The sequence below is a fragment of the Rana temporaria genome, chromosome 6 (assembly GCF_905171775.1).
Source record: "Rana temporaria chromosome 6, aRanTem1.1, whole genome shotgun sequence".
NCBI lineage: Eukaryota > Metazoa > Chordata > Amphibia > Anura > Ranidae > Rana > Rana temporaria.
This window is the reverse complement of record NC_053494.1, coordinates 19106354-19127476: the sequence shown is the minus strand read 5'-3', so window position 1 is coordinate 19127476 and position 21123 is coordinate 19106354. Positions and strand designations below refer to the sequence as shown.

General features: G+C 47.7%; 1 protein-coding gene across 1 annotated transcript; it reads left to right on the top strand.

Moving 5' to 3' along the window:
* The first annotated feature begins 6911 nt into the window (after positions 1 to 6911).
* On the top strand, positions 6912 to 14912 carry LOC120942611. Its single transcript, XM_040355585.1, has 3 exons — positions 6912 to 7241; positions 10023 to 10149; positions 14376 to 14912. The coding sequence occupies exons 1-3, from the start codon at positions 7044 to 7046 to the stop codon at positions 14804 to 14806; spliced, it is 756 nt and encodes a 251-aa protein (XP_040211519.1). The 5' UTR covers positions 6912 to 7043; the 3' UTR covers positions 14807 to 14912.
* Positions 14913 to 21123: the final 6211 nt, after the last annotated feature.

The window sequence follows — 21123 nt, the reverse complement described above, 5'->3', positions numbered from 1 at the left end:
AGGTAGATACGCCGATTCACGAACGTACTTGCTGCCGCTACGCCGTTTACGTAAGGCTTACGTCCGGCGTAAAGTTACCCCTGCTATATGAGGCGTAGGTAATGCAAAGTACGGACGTCGGCAAGCGTATCTTTTTACGTTGTTTACGTAAGTCGTACGTGAATGGGGCTGTGCGTAGGTTACGTTCACGCCACAGGCATTGAGCCGGCGTAACTTAGGGAAAAAATTTGACGTGATACTGAGCATGCGCGCGCATGCGCCGTTCTTTAAGCGCTTCATTTACGTGGGGTCACGATTGATTTAACCACTTGACCACTGGGCACTTAAACCCCCTTCCTAACCAGATACATTTTCAGCTTTCGGTGCTCTCACAATTTGAATGACAATTACTCAGTCATACAACATTGTGCCCATTTGAAATTTTTGTCCTTTTTTCCCCACAAATAGAGCTTTCTTTTGGTGGTATTTGATCACCTCTGGGTTTTTTATTTTTTGCGCTATAAAATAAAAAACACTGAAAATTCTGTAAAAAAAAAAAAAAATATCTAGTTTCTGTCATATTAGCAGGTTATTTCTCACACACAGCATATGCATGCCACAAATTACACCCCAAAACACATTCTGCTATTCCTTCCGAGTATGGCGATACCACATGTGTGAGACTTTTAGACAGCGTGGCCACATACAGAGGCCCAACATGCAGGGAGCACCATCAGGCGTTCTGGAGCACCCAGACCAATTCTGACATTTCTCTCCTACATGGAAAAATCATCATTTATTTGCTAGAAAATTGCAGAGTATTGGGGGTATTGCAGAGTATTGGGGTATTGCGGAGTATTGAGGTATTGCGGAGTATTGGGGGTATTTCAGAGTATTGGTGGTATTGCAGAGTATTGGTGGTATTACAGAGTATTGCAGAGTATTGGGGGTATTGCAGAGTATTGGGGGTATTGCAGAGTATTGGGGGTATTGCAGAGTATTGGGGTATTGCGTAGTATTGGGGTATTGCGGAGTATTGAGGTATTGCGGAGTATTGGAGAGTATTGGTGGTATTGCAGAGTATTGGGGGTATTGCAGAGTATTGGGGGTATTGCAGAGTATTGGGGGTATTGCAGAGTGGTATTGCAGAGTATTGGGGGTATTGCAGAGTATTGGGGGTATTGCAGAGTATTGGGGGTATTGCAGAGTATTACAGAGTATTGGGGGTATTGCAGAGTATTGGTGGTATTGCAGAGTATTGGGGGTATTGCAGAATATTGGTGGTATTGCAGAGTATTGGTGGTATTGCAGAGTATTGGGGGTATTGCAGAGTATTGGGGTTATTGCAGAGTATTGGAGAGTATCGGTGGTATTGCAGAGTATTGGGGTTATTGCAGAGTATCGGTGGTATTGCAGAGTATTGGGGGTATTGCAGAGTATTGGGGTTATTGCAGAGTATTGCAGAGTATGGGCGGTATTGCAGAGTATTGGTGGTATTGCAGAGTATTGCGCATGGATGGATGGATGGCTGGATCTGTGACTGCATTTGTCACAGATTCAGCCACAGCAGCTGCTGCTGCTTCCGCCCCCCCCCTCCTCTCACACTGTACCGATCGGTACAGAGAGGGGAGGGAGGAACCGGCGTCATCACATGGCGCCGGTTTGTTTACAAGTGATCGCTCCGTCAGGGGGCGCGCAAGAGGAGGATTCTGGGAGGACGTCACAGGGACGTCCTCCCAGAACAACTCCACCGCGCTGTAGACGTCTTTTGTCTATAGCGCGGTGGTAAAGAGGTTAAATACAACACGCCCACCTCTTCCACATTTGAATTAGGTGGGCTTACGCCGCCCAATTTACGCTACGCTGCCGCAACTTGCGGAGCAAGTGCTTTGTGAATACTGCACTTGCCCGTCTAAGTTGCGGAGGTGTAGCGTAAATAGGATACGCTACGCCGGAACAAAGATACACGCTCCTACGTGAATCTGACCCATAGTGTTTGGGGGTTTTAAGTAATTTTCTAGCAAAAAAAATGATTTTAACTTGAAAACAACAAATGTCAGAAAAAGGTTTGAAGTTTAAGTGGATAAATGTTCCTAATTTACATACAGAAGTCTATTCCTTTGATGTAAAAGACAAATTGATACAATGTTTAGACTTAACATTCCACTGATAGAATGTTTTAAAACTTGGCAGACTGCCCAGACTTTGACTTTTGATGGCAGAGAGCAGAGAGAAAATTCTCTGCATACCAGAGATCGGGAAGATCGTGAAACCCTTTGTCAAGATCGCAACGGGGAAAAAATTGTGATAACGATTCTCGACGATTAATCGTGCAGCTCTACTTACTTTACTACCAATGTAAGGGGCATTCTTCCCTCTGACTATCACTGTAACTTGGGACATTCTTCCCACTGACCACCAATGAAAGGAGCAATGGGCCAGATCCTCAAAAGAGATACGCAGGCGGATCTGCTGTTCCGCCTGCGTATCCCTGTTTCTATCTTTGGAACTGATCCACAGAATCAGTTTTCCATAGTTAGGCAGAAGATCCGACATGTGTAAGGGACTTACACTGCCGGATCTTAGGATGCAGTACCGCATCCGCCGCTGGGGGCATTTTGCGTCGAAATGCCGCCTCGGGTATGCAAATTAGCACTTACGGAGATCCACAAAGCTTTTCAGCTTCGTTTTTTCTCCGTAAGTATTAGTTTGCAATCGTAAAATTAGGGCTGCTTTTACAAAGTGTAAAGTTAGTACACCTTGTAAAAGCAGACCCTTCTTTCCAGCGACGCTGTCTTTTTTTTATTTTTTTTCCCGCCGCAACTCGTTTTTTTTCCCGACGCAACTTTTTTGACCCGGCGCGATTCACGAAGCTCGGCGTAACGTAATTTCGCGCTATGCACGTCGGGAAAATGACGTCACGAGCATGCGCAGTACGTCCGGCGCGGGAGCGCGCCTAATTTAAATGGGACTCGCCCCATTTGAATTGGGAACGCCTTACGCCGGCCGGATTTAAGTTACACAGCCGAAAAAATTTCTAGGTAAGTGCTTTGTGGATCGGGCACTTAGGTAGAAATTTTCAGCCAGTGTAACTTAAATGGGAATATTTAAGTTACGGCGGCTGGCTGTGGATCTGGCCCAATCTTCCCACTGACCTCTACCTCTAATGTAAAGAACATTCTTTGCAATGACCACCAATGTAAGGAGCATTCTTCCGACTGACCACCAATGTTAGGGGCATTCTTCCCGCTGATCACCAATGTAAAGAGCATTCTTCCTGCTGATCACCAATGTAAAGAGCATTCTTCCCGCTGACCACCAGTTTAGGGGCATTCTTCCCACTGACCACCAATGTGAGGAGCATTCTTCCCATTGACCACCAATGTAAGAGAAACATTTTTCCCACTGACCACCAATGTAAAGGACATTATTCCATCTGACTCCCAATGATTAAATCTTCTGTCTTCTCTGAGACCTGAACATTATTTCAAGGGTTCCTCTGGGGTAAAACAGTTGAGAAAGGCTGTTTTAAATACTACTGCACAATCTAATTGGCACTAAAGTTTAACCATACTGTCCAGTGCTGTTCATAAATGTAACAGGCCTCGTCAGACACGCCCCCTCTCTGGTCAGACACCCCCCTCTCTGGTCAGACACACCCTCTCTCTGGTCAGACACCCCCCCTCTCTGGTCAGACGCGCCCCCTCTCTGGTCAGACACGCCCCCTCTCTGGTCAGACACACCCTCTCTGTGTTCCTTAGCATTACAAGTCAGTGTGAGGAGTTCCGTGATAAGGGGTGTGGCTGTTACTCAGCTCTCCTAAGGCAAAGTATTGCAGTCTGAGGTAGTTAATACAAGAGAATAAGATATTTTAAGACTTTTTCCAGCAAAAATTGGTAAAAAAACATAAATTGAGGCACAAAGAGAAAATAAAAGGTGTGATATTTTGGCTGGGCTTTAAATTCCATAATGCATTGCTTCAGCAACAGACAGCGGTGGGCACACTGGGTGACAGAGATAAACCATTCAATACTAGGGAATGGAATGATGTGTTGTCATATGGTTTAATGATCGCAGAGAAAAAACATTGATGGAAAAACCTGTCTGTGCTTTATCCAGAAATCAGAAGTTTCTACTTTTGTACGGTAAAATGAGCAGCTTTACTGGAAAGACTTTTCTCTGTATTTTTTAAGAGAATAAAAAAAGCAAATGTTTGTCATTGTAGTCATTTTATTTGATATGCAGTTTCAGTTTCTTTCCTAAAGTTTTTTCTATTGATTTCAGTGCTCTGACAACCTAAAGTCAGAATAAGTGCAGGTACTTCTCTACTCTCACCCCTTGTCTCTGCCACCTACCCACCTCCGAGCACTGTCCCTTGTTTCCGTGTCCTCCCCCCTACCCACCTCCGAACACTGTACCTTGTCTCGGAGTCCGCCCCCTACCCACCTCCGAGCACTGTACCTTGTCTACGTGTCCACCACCTACCCACCTCCGAACACTGTCTCTTGTCTCCGAGTCCGCCCCCCTACCCACCTCCGAGCACTGTCCCTTGTCTCCGAGTCTGCCCCCCTACCCACCTCCGAGCACTGTACCTTGTCTACGTGTCCACCACCTACCCACCTCCGAACACTGTCTCTTGTCTCCGAGTCCGCCCCCCTACCCACCTCCGAGCACTGTCCCTTGTCTCCGAGTCTGCCCCCCTACCCACCTCCGAGCACTGTCCCTTGTCTCCGAGTCTGCCCCCCTACCCACCTCCGAACACTGTACATTGTCTCCGACTCCCCTTCCCCCTACCCACCTCCGAGCACTGTCCCTTGTCTCTGTGTCCGCCCCCCTACCCACCTCCGAGCACTGTCCCTTGTCTCCGTGACCGCCCCCTTACCCACCTTCAAGCACTTACCCTTGTCTCTGTAAACCGCCCCCTACCCACCTCTGAGCACTGTCCCTTGTCTCCGGGTCCTCCCCCTACCCACCTCCGAGCACTGTCCGTTGTCTCTGTGCCACACCGATCACCCTGACTGCCCAGGTATCGGGTGAAGCATCGGAGCATTTCCCCGAGTACAAATCCCTGGGAAATGCTCGGTTTCGGTACCGATACTGGGACACGTGGTCACCCTATTTGCTAGATGCTGAGATAATAGGTGTAAAAAATGAGTGGTTTGCTATATCACAGTCACCATTTATCATTGGCTATAGGTCCCTCTCTGATGTTGATCTATGCCACACCATAACAGGGTTCTCCTGTTATAAGGTGACAACTGTCTCTCAATTGTGCTCCCACGTTGTCGCCCTGTCATAGTTTACGGCTATCGATAGTGGACAGATAGCCCAGTAAAATTATGTGTAGCCGACACTGGAGTTTGTACATGTAGATAATAAGAGGCTTAAAGTGGAGGTTCACCCAAAAACTCTATTATTAACATTAGATTGAGGCTCGTTTTGTGAAGGGGAATCGGGTGTTTATTTTAAAATCGAAGCAGTACTTACCGTTTTAGAGAGCGATGTTCTCCGCCGCTTCCGGGTATGGGCTACGGGACTGGGCGTTCCTATTTGATTGACAGGCTTCCGACGGTCGCATACATCGCGTCACGATTTTCCGAAAGTAGCCGAACGTCGGTGCGCAGGCGCCGTATAGAGCCGCACCGACGTTCGGCTTCTTTCGGCTACTCGTGACGCGATGTATGCGACCGTCGGAAGCCTGTCAATCAAATAGGAACGCCCAGTCCCGAAGACCATACCCGGAAGCGGCGGAGAAGATCGCTCTCCAAAACGGTAAGTACTGCTTCGATTTAAAAAAAAACACCCGATTCCCCTTCACAAAAATGAGCCTCAATCTAATGTTAAAAATTGTTTTTCGGGTGAACTCCCGCTTTAAAGAGGCTGGAGGCAATCAACAGTGGGGTAGATTCAGTAACATTTGCACAGTTTTTACGTAGGCGCAGGGCACCGTTTTTGCCCTGCGCCCCCGCAAATTTTCTGCGCTACCCTCGATTCACGGAGCAGTAGCTCCGTAAATTGCGTGGGCGCTCCGGCAAAATGCCCGGTGTAAGCGCGCGCAATTTAAATGATCCCGTAGGGGGCGGGAATCATTTAAATTAGGTGCATTCCCGCGCCGAGCGTAGGGCGCATGCTCCGTCGGGAAACTTTCCCGACGTGCATTGCGGCAAATGACGTCGCAAGGACGTCATTTGCTTCAAAGTGAACGTGAATGGCGTCCAGCGCCATTCACGATTCACTTACGCAAACAACGTAAAATGTAAACCTCGCAACGCGGGAACGACGGGTATCCTTAGCATTGGCTGCCCCTGCTTTTAGCATGTGCAGCCTTACGCGAAACCCGACGTACGCAAACTACGTAAACTGCGTACGCAGGGCTCGCGTAACGTTGTGAATCGTCGTTAGTATGCAATTTGCATACTATACGCTGACCACAACGGGAACGCCACCTAGCGGCCTGCGTAAGAATGCAGCCTAAGATATGAGGGCATAAGAGCCTTATGCCACGCATATCTTAGGCTGCAGTCGGCGTAACGAGCTCTCTGAATCGGGAGAAGTCGTTACGCCTGCGCAAGTAAGCAATTGCGCTGCGTAACTATGGTTACGCAGGCGCAATTGCTCTTTGAATCTGGGCCAGTACTTAGAGTACTTTAGGGTTACAAAAAAGGATGAAAAAGAAGAAAACAGTTGTTTGTTAAATAATTTTAGACAGTAATTTAGCAAATGAAATCTCATCCCACTAGAGTTTACATCAAGTTTACATTTTAGAACGCCTTCAACCGCTCTGACAATAGTTATACAACAAACATTAAGTTGTTGGTGTATGTTTGAAGAAAGTGTATGTTTGGAGAAAGTCTTCCCCCCCCCGGGGGTGAACTTCTTCTCTTTGTCATATGGAGAAGATTTCCTGCTGAGCCGAGAACTTTAAATAACTAAAGAATAACAAGTGGTTGAGGTGGTGAGGCTCAGATCATGTTACTCCTCCATCCTTTCTTCACTGTTAATGTGTCTTCCTGTTACAAGAGGTCTTTTGCGGGTCCAAGTTTTGCCTGTGGTGGATGACTTGAATGACTGCAATGACGCTCCGGAGGAATCTGGTTGGTATTTTCTTCTGTCTCCTCTGTGGCATCTCTTCTGGAGATGTTGGGTGGCAGCTACCAAATAAGAACTTCTCAGAAGCGGACATCAGGAAAGAGCTTAACCAGGCTCTCCAGATTGTGGACCAACCAACGTTCCAAGGATGGAGGCCTGAGCTCATAAAACAGGTCAGTACAACCTTTTCTTTCATTTGAGTAAGACTAGTTTAAAGTGGAGGTCCCCCCTAAAAAAAAATTCTAACAATACATTCAGAAGCCTGATTACCCTGCGGGTAGGCTGAGTTTTTTTTTTTTTTCGTATCCCTCAATATCTCCGTTTCATCCCTCGACTTCCGGGTATGATTCTTGTGGGGCTGGGCGGTCCTAGTTGATTGACGTTCCTCCAACCGACGCATACTTGACGTCACGACTTTCCGAAAGAAGCCGAACGTCGCTGCGCAGGCGCCGTATAGAGCCGACTCTATACGGCGCCTGCGCAATGACGTTCGGCTTCTGTCGGAAAGTCGTGACGCGCAATATGCGCCGGTCGGAGGAACGTCAATCAACTAGGTCCAGCAAGAATCATACCCGGAAGCCGAGGGATGAAACGGCGATAACGAGGTATGTACGGAAAAAAAAAAAAACCCAGCCTACCCGCAGTGTAATCAGGCTTCTGAATGTACTGTTAGAATTTTTTTTTAGGGGGAACCTCCACTTTAAGTTCTCTTGTATTGCTGCGATAGTCTAGAACAGCCTTTCCCAACTTTTTCAATGCAGAGAAACCCTTGAAACTATTTTCCGGTCCCAGGGAACCTCTACTAAAAATTACTATGGCCCGGATTCAGAAACATTTTACGCCGGCGTATCTATTGATACGCCGCGTAAGTTAAAAGATGCGCCGTCGTATCAATGCGCGGTATTCAGGTACCTAGATACACCTGAAATATGGCTTTAGCCGACCGACGTAAGTTGCCGTACACCGTCGTATCTAGGGTGCATATTTACTCTGGCCGCAAGGGGCGCTTTCATAGATTTACGCATCGAATATGTAAATGAGCTAGATATGACGATTCACGAACGTACTTGCGCCCGCTACACCGTTTACGTAAGGCTTACGTCCGGCGTAAAGTTACCCCTGCTATATGAGTTGCAGGTAATGCAAAGTGTGGACGTCGGAACAAGCGTATCTTTTTACATCGTTTACGTAAGTAGTACGTGAATGGGGCTGTGCGTAGGTTACGTTCACGTCACAGGCATTGAGCCGGCGTATCTTAGGGAGTAAATTCGACGTGATTCTGAGCATTAGCGCGCATGCGCCGTGCGTTTGGCACTTCATTTACATGGGGTCACGATTAATTTCCATACAACACGCCCACTACCAGCCTACTTTGAATTACCCGGGCTTACGCCGGCCGGCGACGTGGAGCTCTGTGTGTAAAGTAGCCGAACTGCGGGCGCAGGTGCCGTATAGAGCCGACTCGCAGGTCGGCTGCTTACGGAAAACTGGTGACGCGCCTTATGCGCCAGGGGAAGTTTTTCACCAGACGTCAATCATCTAACCTCTGAAAAGGAACGCCCACTCCCGCGGGAGCCAGAACCCAGGAGCCGGGGGGGGGGGGGGAAATAATAATAAGACGGTATGTACGGCAAAAAAAAAAAACCCAGCATACTGTAGATGTTGTAAGTATGCTGGATGTAATGGTATATAAAGACCTCACATCTCATATTTGGACTAAAATGCAAAAAAAATTACAACAAGAAAATGTGCGTTTAAGTAGCGTGGGCGGAAGTGATGTTTTGACGTCGCTTCCGCCCTGCTATGCTATGGAGACAGGTGGGGGCCATCTTGCCCTCACTCGTATCCCAGCCGAGCAGCAGACAGGACCCGATCGCCTCCGCCGTTGCCGACAGCTCCGGTAAGTGGCGGAGGGAGGGGAGGGGCCCCTCTCCCGCGGCCGACAACGGTGATCTCGCGGCGAATCGTTTAAAGGACCGCTCACTGAAAAGATGGATATCTCAGTTGTGGCAGCGGCTGCTGCCGTTACCAAGATATCCATCTTTAAAAAAATGACGTATATATATATACAGTGCGCGGTCCTTAAGTGGTTAAAGGGAACCTGTGCTTGAAATGTAAAGCCATAGGGCCTAATCCTCAAAAGAGATACGACGGAGTAACTGCTGTTACTCCGTCGTATACCTGGTCCTAACTATGGAACTGATCCACAGAATCAGTTTTCCATAGTTAGGACGAAGATCTGGCATGTGTAATTGAATTACACTGCCGGATCTTAGGATGCAGTACCACATCCGCCGCTGGGGGCATTTCGTGTGGAAATGCCGCCTCGGGTATGCAAATTAGGACTTACGGAGATCCACAAAGCTTTTCAGCTTCGTTTTTTCTCCGTAAGTTTTATTTTACAAACGCAAAATTAGGGCTGCTATTACAAGGTGTAAACTGTTTACACCTTGTAAAAACAGACCTTTCTTTCTAGCGACGCGATTTTTTTTTAATTTTTAATTTTTTTTTTGGCGCCGTATCTTTTTTTTTACCCGACGCAACTTTATTGTCCCGTCGCAATCCACAAAGCCCGACGTAACGTAATTTCGCGCTATGCACGTCGGGAAAATGACGTCACAGGCATGCGCAGTACGGCCGGCGCGGGAGCGCGCCTCATTTAAATGGGAATCGCCCCCTGGAGAAGAGGAACGCCTTGCGCCGGCCGGATTTAAGTTACACCGCTCAAAATTTCTAGGTAAGTGCTTTGTGGATCAGGCACTTAGGTAGAAATTTTGCAGCGGTGTAACTTAAATAGGAAAAATTACGTTACGCCCGCTGGCTGAGGATTTGGCCCATAGGCTATAATAGTCTGGTCAACATAGGCATAGCATTTTAGTGTAGAAGTCACAGTATCAGTGTTATATCAGCTGGTTCTCAGAGTACAGTGAGCCAATTATCACTCTGTGTTTCAGGCTGTCCCCAGGATGTACATCGGATTGGTTGAATTATGGCTTCAGTTCCAAAATTTGCAGAAGGAGCAGGAAGAGGCATGGAGGAAAGTGAAGAGGATGACAAGAATGTCTGCCGGGTCCTGCCACGGTACACCATTTCTCTTACACCTGTATACCCTTTATGGAGCATTTTTTACATTTCTGCTATGTGTCTATCAATTTAGCAATAACCTCTTATAACCACTTAAGCCCCGGACCATATTGCTGGTCAAAGACCAGAGCACTTTTTTGCGAATTCGGCACTGCGTCACTTTAACTGACAATTGCGCGGTCATGCGACGTGGCTCCCAAATTGCGCGGTCATGCGACGTGGCTCCCAAACAAAATTGGCGTCCTTTTTTCCCCACAAATAGAGCTTTCTTTTGGTGGTATTTGATCACCTCTGCGGTTTTTATTTTTTGCGCTATAAACAAAAATAGAGCGACGATTTTGAAAAAAAAATTCAATATTTTTTACTTTTTGCTATAATAAATATCCCCCAAAAATATATAAAAAAAAATATTTTTATCCTCAGTTTAGGCCGATATGTATTCTTCTATCTATTTTTGGTAAAAAAATCGCAATAAGCGTTTATCGATTGGCTTGCGCAAAATTTATAGCGTTTACAAAATAGGGGATAGTTTTATTGCATTTTTATTAATTTTTTTTTTACTACTATTGATCAGCGATTTTTTTCATGACTGCGACATTATGGCGGACACTTCGGACAATTTTGACCCATTTTTGGGACCATTGTCATTTTCACAGCAAAAAATGCATTTAAAATGCATTGGCCCAGATTCATGTACATTTGCGTGATATTTGCGGGGGAGCAGGGCAACGATTTTGCCCTGCGCCCCCGCAAATATTTTGCGCTGCCCTCGATTCACGGAGCAGTAGCTCCGTGAACTGCGAGGGCGCGCCGGCAAGTTTGCCCGGCGTAAGTGCGCGCAAGTTAAATGATCCCGCCGGGGGCGGGAATCATTTAAATTAGGCGCGCTCCCGCGCCGAGCGTACAGCGCATGCTCCGTCGGGAAACTTTCCCGACGTGCATTGTGGCAAATGACGTCGCAAGGACGTCATTTGCTTCAAAGTGAACGTGAATGGTGTCCAGCGCCATTCACGAAGCACTTGCGCAAACGCCGTGAAATTCAAATTTCACGGCGCGGGAAGGCCGGCTATACTTTAGCATTGGCTGTCCCTACTATTAGAAGGGGCAGCCTTGCGCTAAAGTTGCCGTACGGAAACTCCGTACCTGGCTTGCGCGGGGCCCGCGCAAGTTTGTGAATCAGTTGGTAGTATGCAATTTGCATACTACACGCTGATCACAATGGGAGCGCCCCCTAGCGGCAAGCACAAGAATGCAGCCTAAAATCTGCGAGGCATAAGTACCTTATGCCGCGCAGATTTTAGGCTGCAGTCGGTGTAACGAGGTTCCTGAATCAGGAGCACTCGTTACACCGGAGCAAGTAAGCAATTGCGCCGTGTAACTTATGGTTACACGGGCACAATTGCTTCTTGAATCTGGGCCATTGTTTATTGTGGAAATGACAGTTGCAGTTTGGGAGTTAACCACAAGGGGGCGCTGAAGGGGTTATGTTTCACCTAGTGTGTGTTTACAACTGTAGGGGGGTGTGGCTGTAGGAGTGACATCATCGATTGAGTCTCCCTATAAAGGGGATGAAACGATCGATGCAGCCGCCACAGTGAAGCACGGGGAAGCCGTGTTTACACGTGGCTCTCCCCGTTCTTCAGTTCCGGGGACCGGTCGCGGGACCCCAGCGGCGATCGGGTCCGTGGGTCCCACGGTCCCGGAGCTTCGGACCACGCGCCTGCGACCCACGGCTGGGTAGATGTACAGGACGTGCAGGTACGTCCATCTGCCCAGCCGTGCCATTCTGTGGACGTATATATACAGTGGGCGGTCCTTAAGTGGTTAATTAACCTTTTTTCTTCAGTTAAGTCTCCTTTAAGGGGGCGTGTCCTATGCCTACATACGTTTGCTAGTAGGTGTCCCTCATTCCCATCTCAAAATGTTGGGAGGTGTGATTGTTGGGTATCAAAGTGAGTACTGGAACTCCAGTTAATGGTTCCCCATTGTTCCCTATGATCAATTCTATTAAATCTTATCAGGTCCGGAACAAGGGGTGGGCAGAAGGGTCGGCTGCCTTGGGCAATGTGATATCATGTGTGGTGTGTGTGTGTGGGGGGGGGGCACCGCAAGGAGATTGGAGGGGGGATTCGGGTTGAAAGGGTGAATTTGGAGGGTGGCAAGAGATAAGAATTGTTATAGAAGGGGAAATTAGGGGGGTTTGCTAGGAATGGTGATTTGGGGGGGATTTGTGTTGGGGGGGGGGGGGGAAGAGAGCTGATTTGGGGGCTTTGTGCTAGAAGAGGTGATATGGTAGTGGGGGGGGGGGTAGGATTTGTGCTTTGAGGGGAAATCTGAGGGGTATAGGATCTGTGTTAAGAGGGGTAACTTTTTTTTGGAAGGGGGGATTTGTGCTGGGGGGATTTGGAGAGAGAGGGAGCTGAGCTGGGAGGGGGAGTGGATTTGTGTTTGCAGAGGAGATTTCATCTGGGGGGCAGATTTCTGTTGGGAGGAGGGGGAATTTATGCCTAGGGGGGTAATACAAATTAGTGTGCAGTTTTTTATGGGGGGAGCAGATTTTTACTGACACATAATGCTTATACATTTTTTTGGGGGGAGGAGGTGGATTTTTGCTGACACATAATGCTCATACTTTTTTTGGGGGGGAGGAGGTGGATTTTTGCTGACACATAATGCTCATACTTTTTTTGGGGGGGGGGGGGCACATTGGGGTATGTTTTCCCTGGACTCTAGATGACCTTCCTTTTGGGGGGGGGGGGTGTGGTGGCACAGTAGGGTATGTTTGCCCTGGACTCTAGATGGCCTTCCTTTTTTGGGGGGGTGGGGGCACATTGGGATATGTTTGCCCTGGACTCTAAATGACCTTCCTTTTTTGGGGGCGTGGGGGCGCATGGGGTATGTTTGGCCTGGACTCTAAATTACCTTCTTTTTTTGGGGGGGGGGACACAGTGGGATATGTTTGCCCTGGACTCTAAATGACCTTCCTTTTTTGGGGGCGTGGGGGCGCATGGGGTATGTTTGCCCTGGACTCTAAATGACCTTCCTTTTTTGGGGGCGTGGGGGCGCATGGGGTATGTTTGGCCTGGACTCTAAATTACCTTCTTTTTTTGGGGGGGGGGGACACAGTGGGATATGTTTGCCCTGGACTCTAAATGACCTTCCTTTTTTGGGGGCGTGGGGGCGCATGGGGTATGTTTGGCCTGGACTCTAAATGACCTTCTTTTTTGGGGGGGGGGGACACAGTGGGGTATGTTTGCCCTGGACTCTAGATGACCTTCCTTTTTTTGGGGGGGTGGGGGCACAGTGGGGTATGTTTGCCCTGGACTCTAAATGACCTTCCTTTTCTGGGGGGGATGGTGGCACAGTGGGGTATGTTTGCCCTGGACCCTAAATTACCTTCCTTTTTTGGGGGGGGGGGGGTGGTGGCACAGTGGGATATGTTTGCCCTGGACTCTAAATGACCTTCCTTTTTTGGGGGCGTGGGGTATGTTTGGCCTGGACTCTAAATTACCTTCTTTTTTTGGGGGGTGGGGGGGTGGGGACACAGTGGGGTATGTTTGCCCTGGACCCTAAATGACCTTCCTTATCTGGGGGGTTGGGGACACAGTGGGATATGTTTGCCCTGGACTCAAAATGACCTTCCTTTTTTGGGGGCGTGGGGGCGCATGGGGTATGTTTGGCCTGGACTCTAAATGACCTTCTTTTTTTGGGGGGGGGGGGACACAGTGGGGTATGTTTGCCCTGGACTCTAGATGACCTTCCTTTTTTTGGGGGGGTGGGGGCACAGTGGGGTATGTTTGCCCTGGACTCTAAATGACCTTCCTTTTTTTTGGGGGGGGGGTGGGGGCACAGTGGGATATGTTTGCCCTGGACTCTAAATGACCTTCCTTTTTTGGGGGCGTGGGGTATGTTTGGCCTGGACTCTAAATTACCTTCTTTTTTGGGGGGGGGGGTGGGGACACAGTGGGGTATGTTTGCCCTGGACTCTAGATGACCTTCCTTTTTTTGGGGGGGGGGCACAGTGGGGTATGTTTGCCCTGGACTCTAGATGACCTTCCTTTTTTTGGGGGCGTGGGGGCACAGTGGGGTATGTTTGGCCTGGACTCGAAATGACCTTCCTTTTTTGGGGGGGTGGGGGGGGGGCACAGTGGGGTATGTTTGCCCTGGACTCTAGATGACCTCGTCCCGGCACTGATCCTTATAACCAAATCTGTTTGTTTCAGAACTAAAAGAAAATATTACTGAACTCTTTAGCCGAGTGCCTGCCAGACTGGACCTCATAGAGAATCAGATGGTATCGATACAAAAAAAAATGGAAAATATGGAAGAAACGGTAAAACCGGAACCTGCAAACCAAGCCCCTGTTGACGCCATTGAGCCCGCAAACCATACAGAAGTAAACCAGACCATCTCCGAGCCGCCGGCTCACAGGCCCTGCACCACAAAGACTTGTAGGGAAAACATGACGGGGCGCAAGAAGGTCAAAATTAGCAATACCCAACTCGCCCACAAGGTGGCAGCCCTCACTGAGTTACTGAATGGCCACAACGAGCTCCTGGAGGAACTGTACCAGCGGGTCACCGCACTGGAGGCGGCCCGGAATACAGGCCCGGTGTCACCAAAGTCGAAGGAAGGGAGTGGAAGTGGCCATTAAATGGAGTCAGACCAGTATTTACGTGAAGTTAGTCTAAAGAGGACCTGTCACTTTTAAACAATTGGATTGAGAGTTGTTAAAAAAAATGTATCTGCTTTATTGATCCTAAATATTTTTTTTTATTTTTTTTTTAGATGTCCCTTTTCTATAAATAACCTCACTTCATGGCTGGTCTTCCTTAAAGCCAGGTTGTTTTTTTTTTTTTTTTAGTTTTGGATACACTGAGAAAGTATTAGAACCTCTGTCAAGTCTTTATTTATTGTATATGAAGCAATTTCCCCCCACTGTGTGTTTCATTGACAACCAGTGAAATAAATGAGAGGAATGGGGCGGGGTCACTAGGACAGAAAGGTGCACACAGTTATTAAATGCTGAGTGTAAAGGTCAGGGGTTAATACCGTTTACGATATTCCATTCCACCAACCCAAGAAAGCTTATCCGACACGCCACAATCCGGAAGACACGATCCATAAGAATTCCCCCAGAAGAACGAGACACACACAGCTCTGTTCTCTGGTTCCAAACGAATAAATATATTAATGGTAAACTCAGCTTGTTATATACAGTTAGAAACCAAATCTGGACAATGACTCAACTCCACCCACAACATGACACAAGGAACTTCAATACACATTCCGTTAGATAATGACATTCAGATGAGCTAATTACTAATCATTACCCAGACGTTCTGACTCTGCGATAAGTTATTCTCACCAGCTACATAATACACATTCCTTTAGTAAACATAATTGACATGCTAATCCACTACACCTGAAAGGTCAGACATCTGACCTTTCAGACTGCCAACACATATCTATCATCAATAGAACTTTCACACAATACAGTGGGGTGGATTCAGGTAGGGGCGCGTAAAACTGCGGCGGCGTAACGAATGACATTTACATAACGCCTCCGCAAGTTTTACGGGCAAGTGCTTGATTCACAAAGCACTTGCCTGTAAAGTTGCGGCGGCGTAGCGTAAATAGGTTCGGCGTAAGCGCGCGTAATTCAAATAATCCCGTAGGGGGCGTGGATCATTTAAATTAGTTCCCGCGCCGAACGTACTGCGCATGCGCCGTCCCTAAAATTTCCCGACGTGCATTGCGGTAATTGACGTCGCAAGGACGTCATTGGTATCGACGTGAACGTAAATGGCGTCCAGCGCCATTCACGGACGACTTACGCAAACAACGTAAAATTTTAAAATCGCAAAACGGGAACGACGTCCATACTTAACATTGGCTGCGCCTCCTAATAGCAGGAGCAGCCTTACGACAAAAACAACGTACGCAAACGACGTAAAAAAATACCGCCGGGCGCACGTACGTTCGTGAATCGGCGTAAGTATGTAATTTGCATACTCTACGCTGACATCTATGGGAGAGCCACCTAGCGGCCAGCGTCAGAATGCACCCTAAGATACGACGGCGTAAGAGACTTATACCAGTCGTATCTTAGGCTAAAGTCGGCGTATCTAGCTTTCGGAATACAGAAAGTAGATACGTCGGCGCTACTTAGCAATTACGCGGCGTATCTATGGATACGCCAGAGTAATTGCTCTCTGAATCTACCCCAGTGTCATTAGCATCACACAATGAGAGGTCCTTCAGAAGCCAGACTTAATTAGCACAATAGACAATAGAATGCAAACACTGCAAGCTTTTATCACTACAGCCAGGCAGACTTAATTAGCACCTCAACAGTCTATGTTCCACATTGAAGGAGACACTCTATTGACCTGTTGTGTTCAGAAGGAACAACTTGTAATATTTCAAGATCTCCTGCAATACATGAATTATCATTACTGTCCCATCTTCATGCATAGGCGTGCGCACAGGGTGTGCCCAGGCACACCCTAATCCCACTGTGCAGCACAAATTCCCCCTACTGTGCTGGCTCCCCTCCTGCTTCCCCTCGCAGCGCATCCAGCTTCCCTACTCTCCTTCTCCCTCCGGCTGTTGCTGCGGGGATGTTTTAGGATGAGTGCGGGAAGGGGCAGGTAAATATGTAACTTACCGACCCCTTCCCTTTCAACGTGAGTGATCGGTAGTATGTGTTGAGTTTTGGGGTGCACACCCTAATGCCATAGGCTGCGCACGCCTATGAATTCATGATATCATTTCTCAGTCATCCTATGCCCCTATTGGACATAGGATGACCCTAGACCAGTGTTTCTCAATTCCAGTCCTCAGGCCCCCCCAACAGGTCAGGTTTTCAGGATTTCCATTATTTTGCACAGGTGATTTGATCAGTTTCACTGCCTTAGTAATTACCACAGCCTTTTCATCTGAGGGAAATCCTGAAAACCTGACCTGTTGGGGGGACCTGAGGACTGGAATTGAGAAACACTGCCCTAGACCAAAGAGTCATTAGTGAAGCTGGCACAGGAGTACCCCGCATCCTTCAAAAGTCTCTGGGTATCACGGGCCATTCCGTTACACTGAGCAATGGTGTAACCTTCCCCCACTATACCAGAGCTATTCAGACTGAAGCAAATCTAAATTTCCACTATGAGCCTCTTTATTTAGAAATAACTGTGGGCCAGATTCACAGTGAGAGTACGTTGGCGTATCTACTGAAACGCCGGCGTACTTTCAAATTTGCCGCGTCGTATCTTTAGTTTGAATACTCAAACCAAGATACGACGGCTTTTGGCTTCGATCCGACAGGCGTACGGCTTTGTACGCCTTCGGATTGTAGGTGTAATACTTCGGCGCCCGCTGGGTGGAGTTCGCGTCGTTTTCCGCGTCGGGTATGCTAATTAGCTTTTTCCGGCGATTCACGAAGGTACGCGCGGCCGTCGCATTCTCTTACGTCGTCGCTAGTCGGCTTTTCCCGGCGTATAGTTAAAGCTGGTATTTCGTGGCGTATAGATAGACGTGCCATGTTAAAGTATGGCCGTCGTTCCCGCGTCGAATTTTTTTTTTTTTGCGTAAGTCGTCCGTGAATAGGAAAGGACGTAACTCATGTCGACGTTCAAAAAAATGATATCGGTGCGACGTAATTTCGTGCAAAGCACGGCGGGAAATTTGAAAACGGAGCATGCGCAGGGAACGCACCTAATTTAAATGATCCACGCCCCATTTGAATTAGGCGGGCTTGCGCCGGACGGATTTACGCTACGCCGCCGCAAGTTCACAGGCAAGTGCTTTGTGAATCAAGCACTTGCCCATAAAACTTGCGGCGGTGTAACGTAAATGCGATACGTTACTCCGCCGGAATTGTACGTGAATCTGGCCCTTTGTCTTTATTCAAAAGTGGAGTTAATCCCCAAAACTAGACATGTGCACTGCTGAAAAAATTAGTTCGTTTTCAACTTCATTTCATTTGTTTTTTTTTTGTTTTGTTTTTTTAGGTCATTTGTTACATTTCGGTAATTTCGTAAATTCCTTAATTCGAGATTCGAAAAAATCCGAAAACCCAAAAATTAAAAAATCTGAAATAATAACGTAACTATTATCAACTATTAAATTACAGGGGGGTTTAGGGCTGGACTCCTCTGATTTGTACATTTTTTTTTTCATTTTTAATAGAATTTACAGACAAAAAAAAAAATAAACATTTTCATTTTTAATTTTTTTATCAGTGTTATGTTTTTCTGTATTTATTTGAAAGGAGAATGCAGCTAACATTAGGGGCGGCTGCGACATTTGGCCATTATCATGGTGCAGCTCCATAGTCCCAGTTTTAGCTTTTTAAAAAGGGTTCCACCACCAAAGAAACCAGGTGTTGTGTCGCCAACATCCCAATAGTGTAAAGCCTCATACACACGATCGGACTTCCATTGGAATTTTCCGTGGATTTTTGTCCGGAAGGGGCGTTGGCTGTGAACTTCTGCATACACACGGCAGAACATTTTCAGCCAACTTTCACCAAATCACTTGGTTTTTCTGCTCTTTACCGCCACCCTTTGGGCAACTTCTGCTATTGTTGGCTGATCTTTAGCATTGGTTCTGAGCATGCGTGTTTGGACTTTGGACTTTAGTCCGATGGACTTGTGTACACACGATCGGATTATCCTCCATTGGACACTTGTTGTTGAAAAGTTTGAGAGCATGCACAGCGAACATTTGTTCGTTGAAAAACCAACAACAATTGTCCAATGAAGCGTACAGATGGTCGGATTGTCCGATAAAACACGTCAGTCGGACTGTTGTTGTCGAAAAGTCTGATTGTGTGTATGGGCCTTAAAGGGGGTTGAAAAGGTACAAATTTTTTCCCTAAATAGCTTCCTTTACCTTAGTGCAGTCCTCCTTCACTTACCTCAACCTTCCATTTTGCTTTTAAATGTCCTTATTTCTTCTGAGAAATCCTCACTTCCTGTTCTTCTGTCTGTAACTCCACACAGTAATGCAAGGCTTTCTCCCTGGTGTGGAGTGTCGTGCTCGCCCCCTCCCTTGGACTACAGGAGAGTCAGGACGCCCACTAACACACAGCTCCTTTCTCTATCTGCAACGTAGAGAGCGTCCTGACTCTCCTGTAGTCCAAGGGAGGGGGCGAGCACGACACTCCACACCAGGGAGAAAGCCTCGCATTACTGTGTGGAGTTACAGACAGAAGAACAGGAAGTGAGGATTTCTCAGAAGAAATAAGGACATTAAAAAGCAAAATGGAAGGATGAGGTAAGTGAAGGAGGACTGCACTGAGGGAAAGGAAGCCCCCCCCCCAGACTGGCCTTGCCGCACTGTCACTGACCTCCTCTCAGGTGCACCTTGCAGGGATCAGTCAGTCGGCTCCAGCTTGGTTTGGTGGCTCTGGTTTTATCCTATAGTCTTCTCTCCACAGTCCACTCGTCTGACTTCTCCCATGACCCCCATCCCAGCAGCACTCCCTCGCTTGACTCCTCTCCAGACTCCCTCAGACACTGCAGACATGATATAAGACAAGAGATGGTTAGAGATTGCGGACATGATACAAGAGATGGTCAGAGACTGTGGACATGATACAAGAGATGGTCAGAGACTGCAGACATGATACAAGAGATGGTCAGAGACTGCAAACATGATACAAGAGATGGTCAGAGACTGTGGACATGATACAAGAGATGGTCAGAGACTGCAGACATGATGCAAGAGATGGTCAGAGACTGTGGACATGATACAAGAGATGGTCAGAGACTGCAGACATGATGCAAGAGATGGTCAGAGACTGTGGACATGATACAAGAGATGGTCAGAGACTGCGGACATGATACAAGAGATGGTCAGAGACTGCAGACATGATACAAGAGATGGTCAGAGCCTGCAGACATGATACAAGAGATGGTCAGAGACTGCAGACATGATACAAGAGATGGTCAGAGACTGCAGACATGATACAAGAGATGGTCAGAGACTGCGGACATGATACAAGAGATGGTCAGAGACTGCGGACATGATACAAGAGATGGTCAGAGACTGCAGACATGATACAAGAGATGGTCAGAGACTGCAGACATGATACAAGAGATGGTCAGAGACTGCAGACATGATACAAGAGATGGTCAGAGACTGCAGACATGATACAAGAGATGTTCAGAGAATGCAGACATGGTACAAGAGATGGTCAGAGACTGCAGATATGGTACAAGAGATGGTCAGAGACTGCAGACATGGTACAAGAGATCAATGCAGCTTCACTGTGCCCATCAATGCAGCATCACTGTGCCCATCAATGCAGCCTTACTGAGCATATAAATGCAGCCTTACTGTCCATGCATGCCGCCCAGCCTTACTGTACATAAAAGCAGCCCAATGCAGCCCAGCCTTACTGTCCATGAATGCAGCCCAGCCTTACTGTCCATGCATGCAGCCCAGCCTTACTGTACATGAAAGCAGCCCAATGCAGCCCAGCCTTACTGTCCATGAATGCAGCCCAGCCTTACTGTCCATGCATGCAGCCCAGCCTTACTGTCCATGAATGCAGCCCAGCCTTACTGTCCATGCATGCAGCCCAGCCTTACTGTACATGAATGCAGCCCAGCCTTACTGTACATGAATGCAGCCCAGCCTTACTGTCCATGCATGCAGCCTTACTGAGCCCATCAATACATATACACCGGATATCTCCTGCGCTGTGTGTGAGAGCTGGGTGTCTGTGTTCAGCTGCCTGTAGGAAGGTCCAATCAGTGTTTCATGATCCATCTACTATCACACGAGCAGGTCTAGAGGGGTGAGACCTTTCTACAGGCAGCACAGCCGAACACAGACCCAGTTCTCACACAGTGTGGGAGATGCCCGATGTATGACACATAGGAGAGAGAGAGGGAGTGCTGCATTCAGCTGCAGCTCAAAAGCAGCCCCAGGACAGGCAGCCTACCGGGAATTATCCCGCTATCC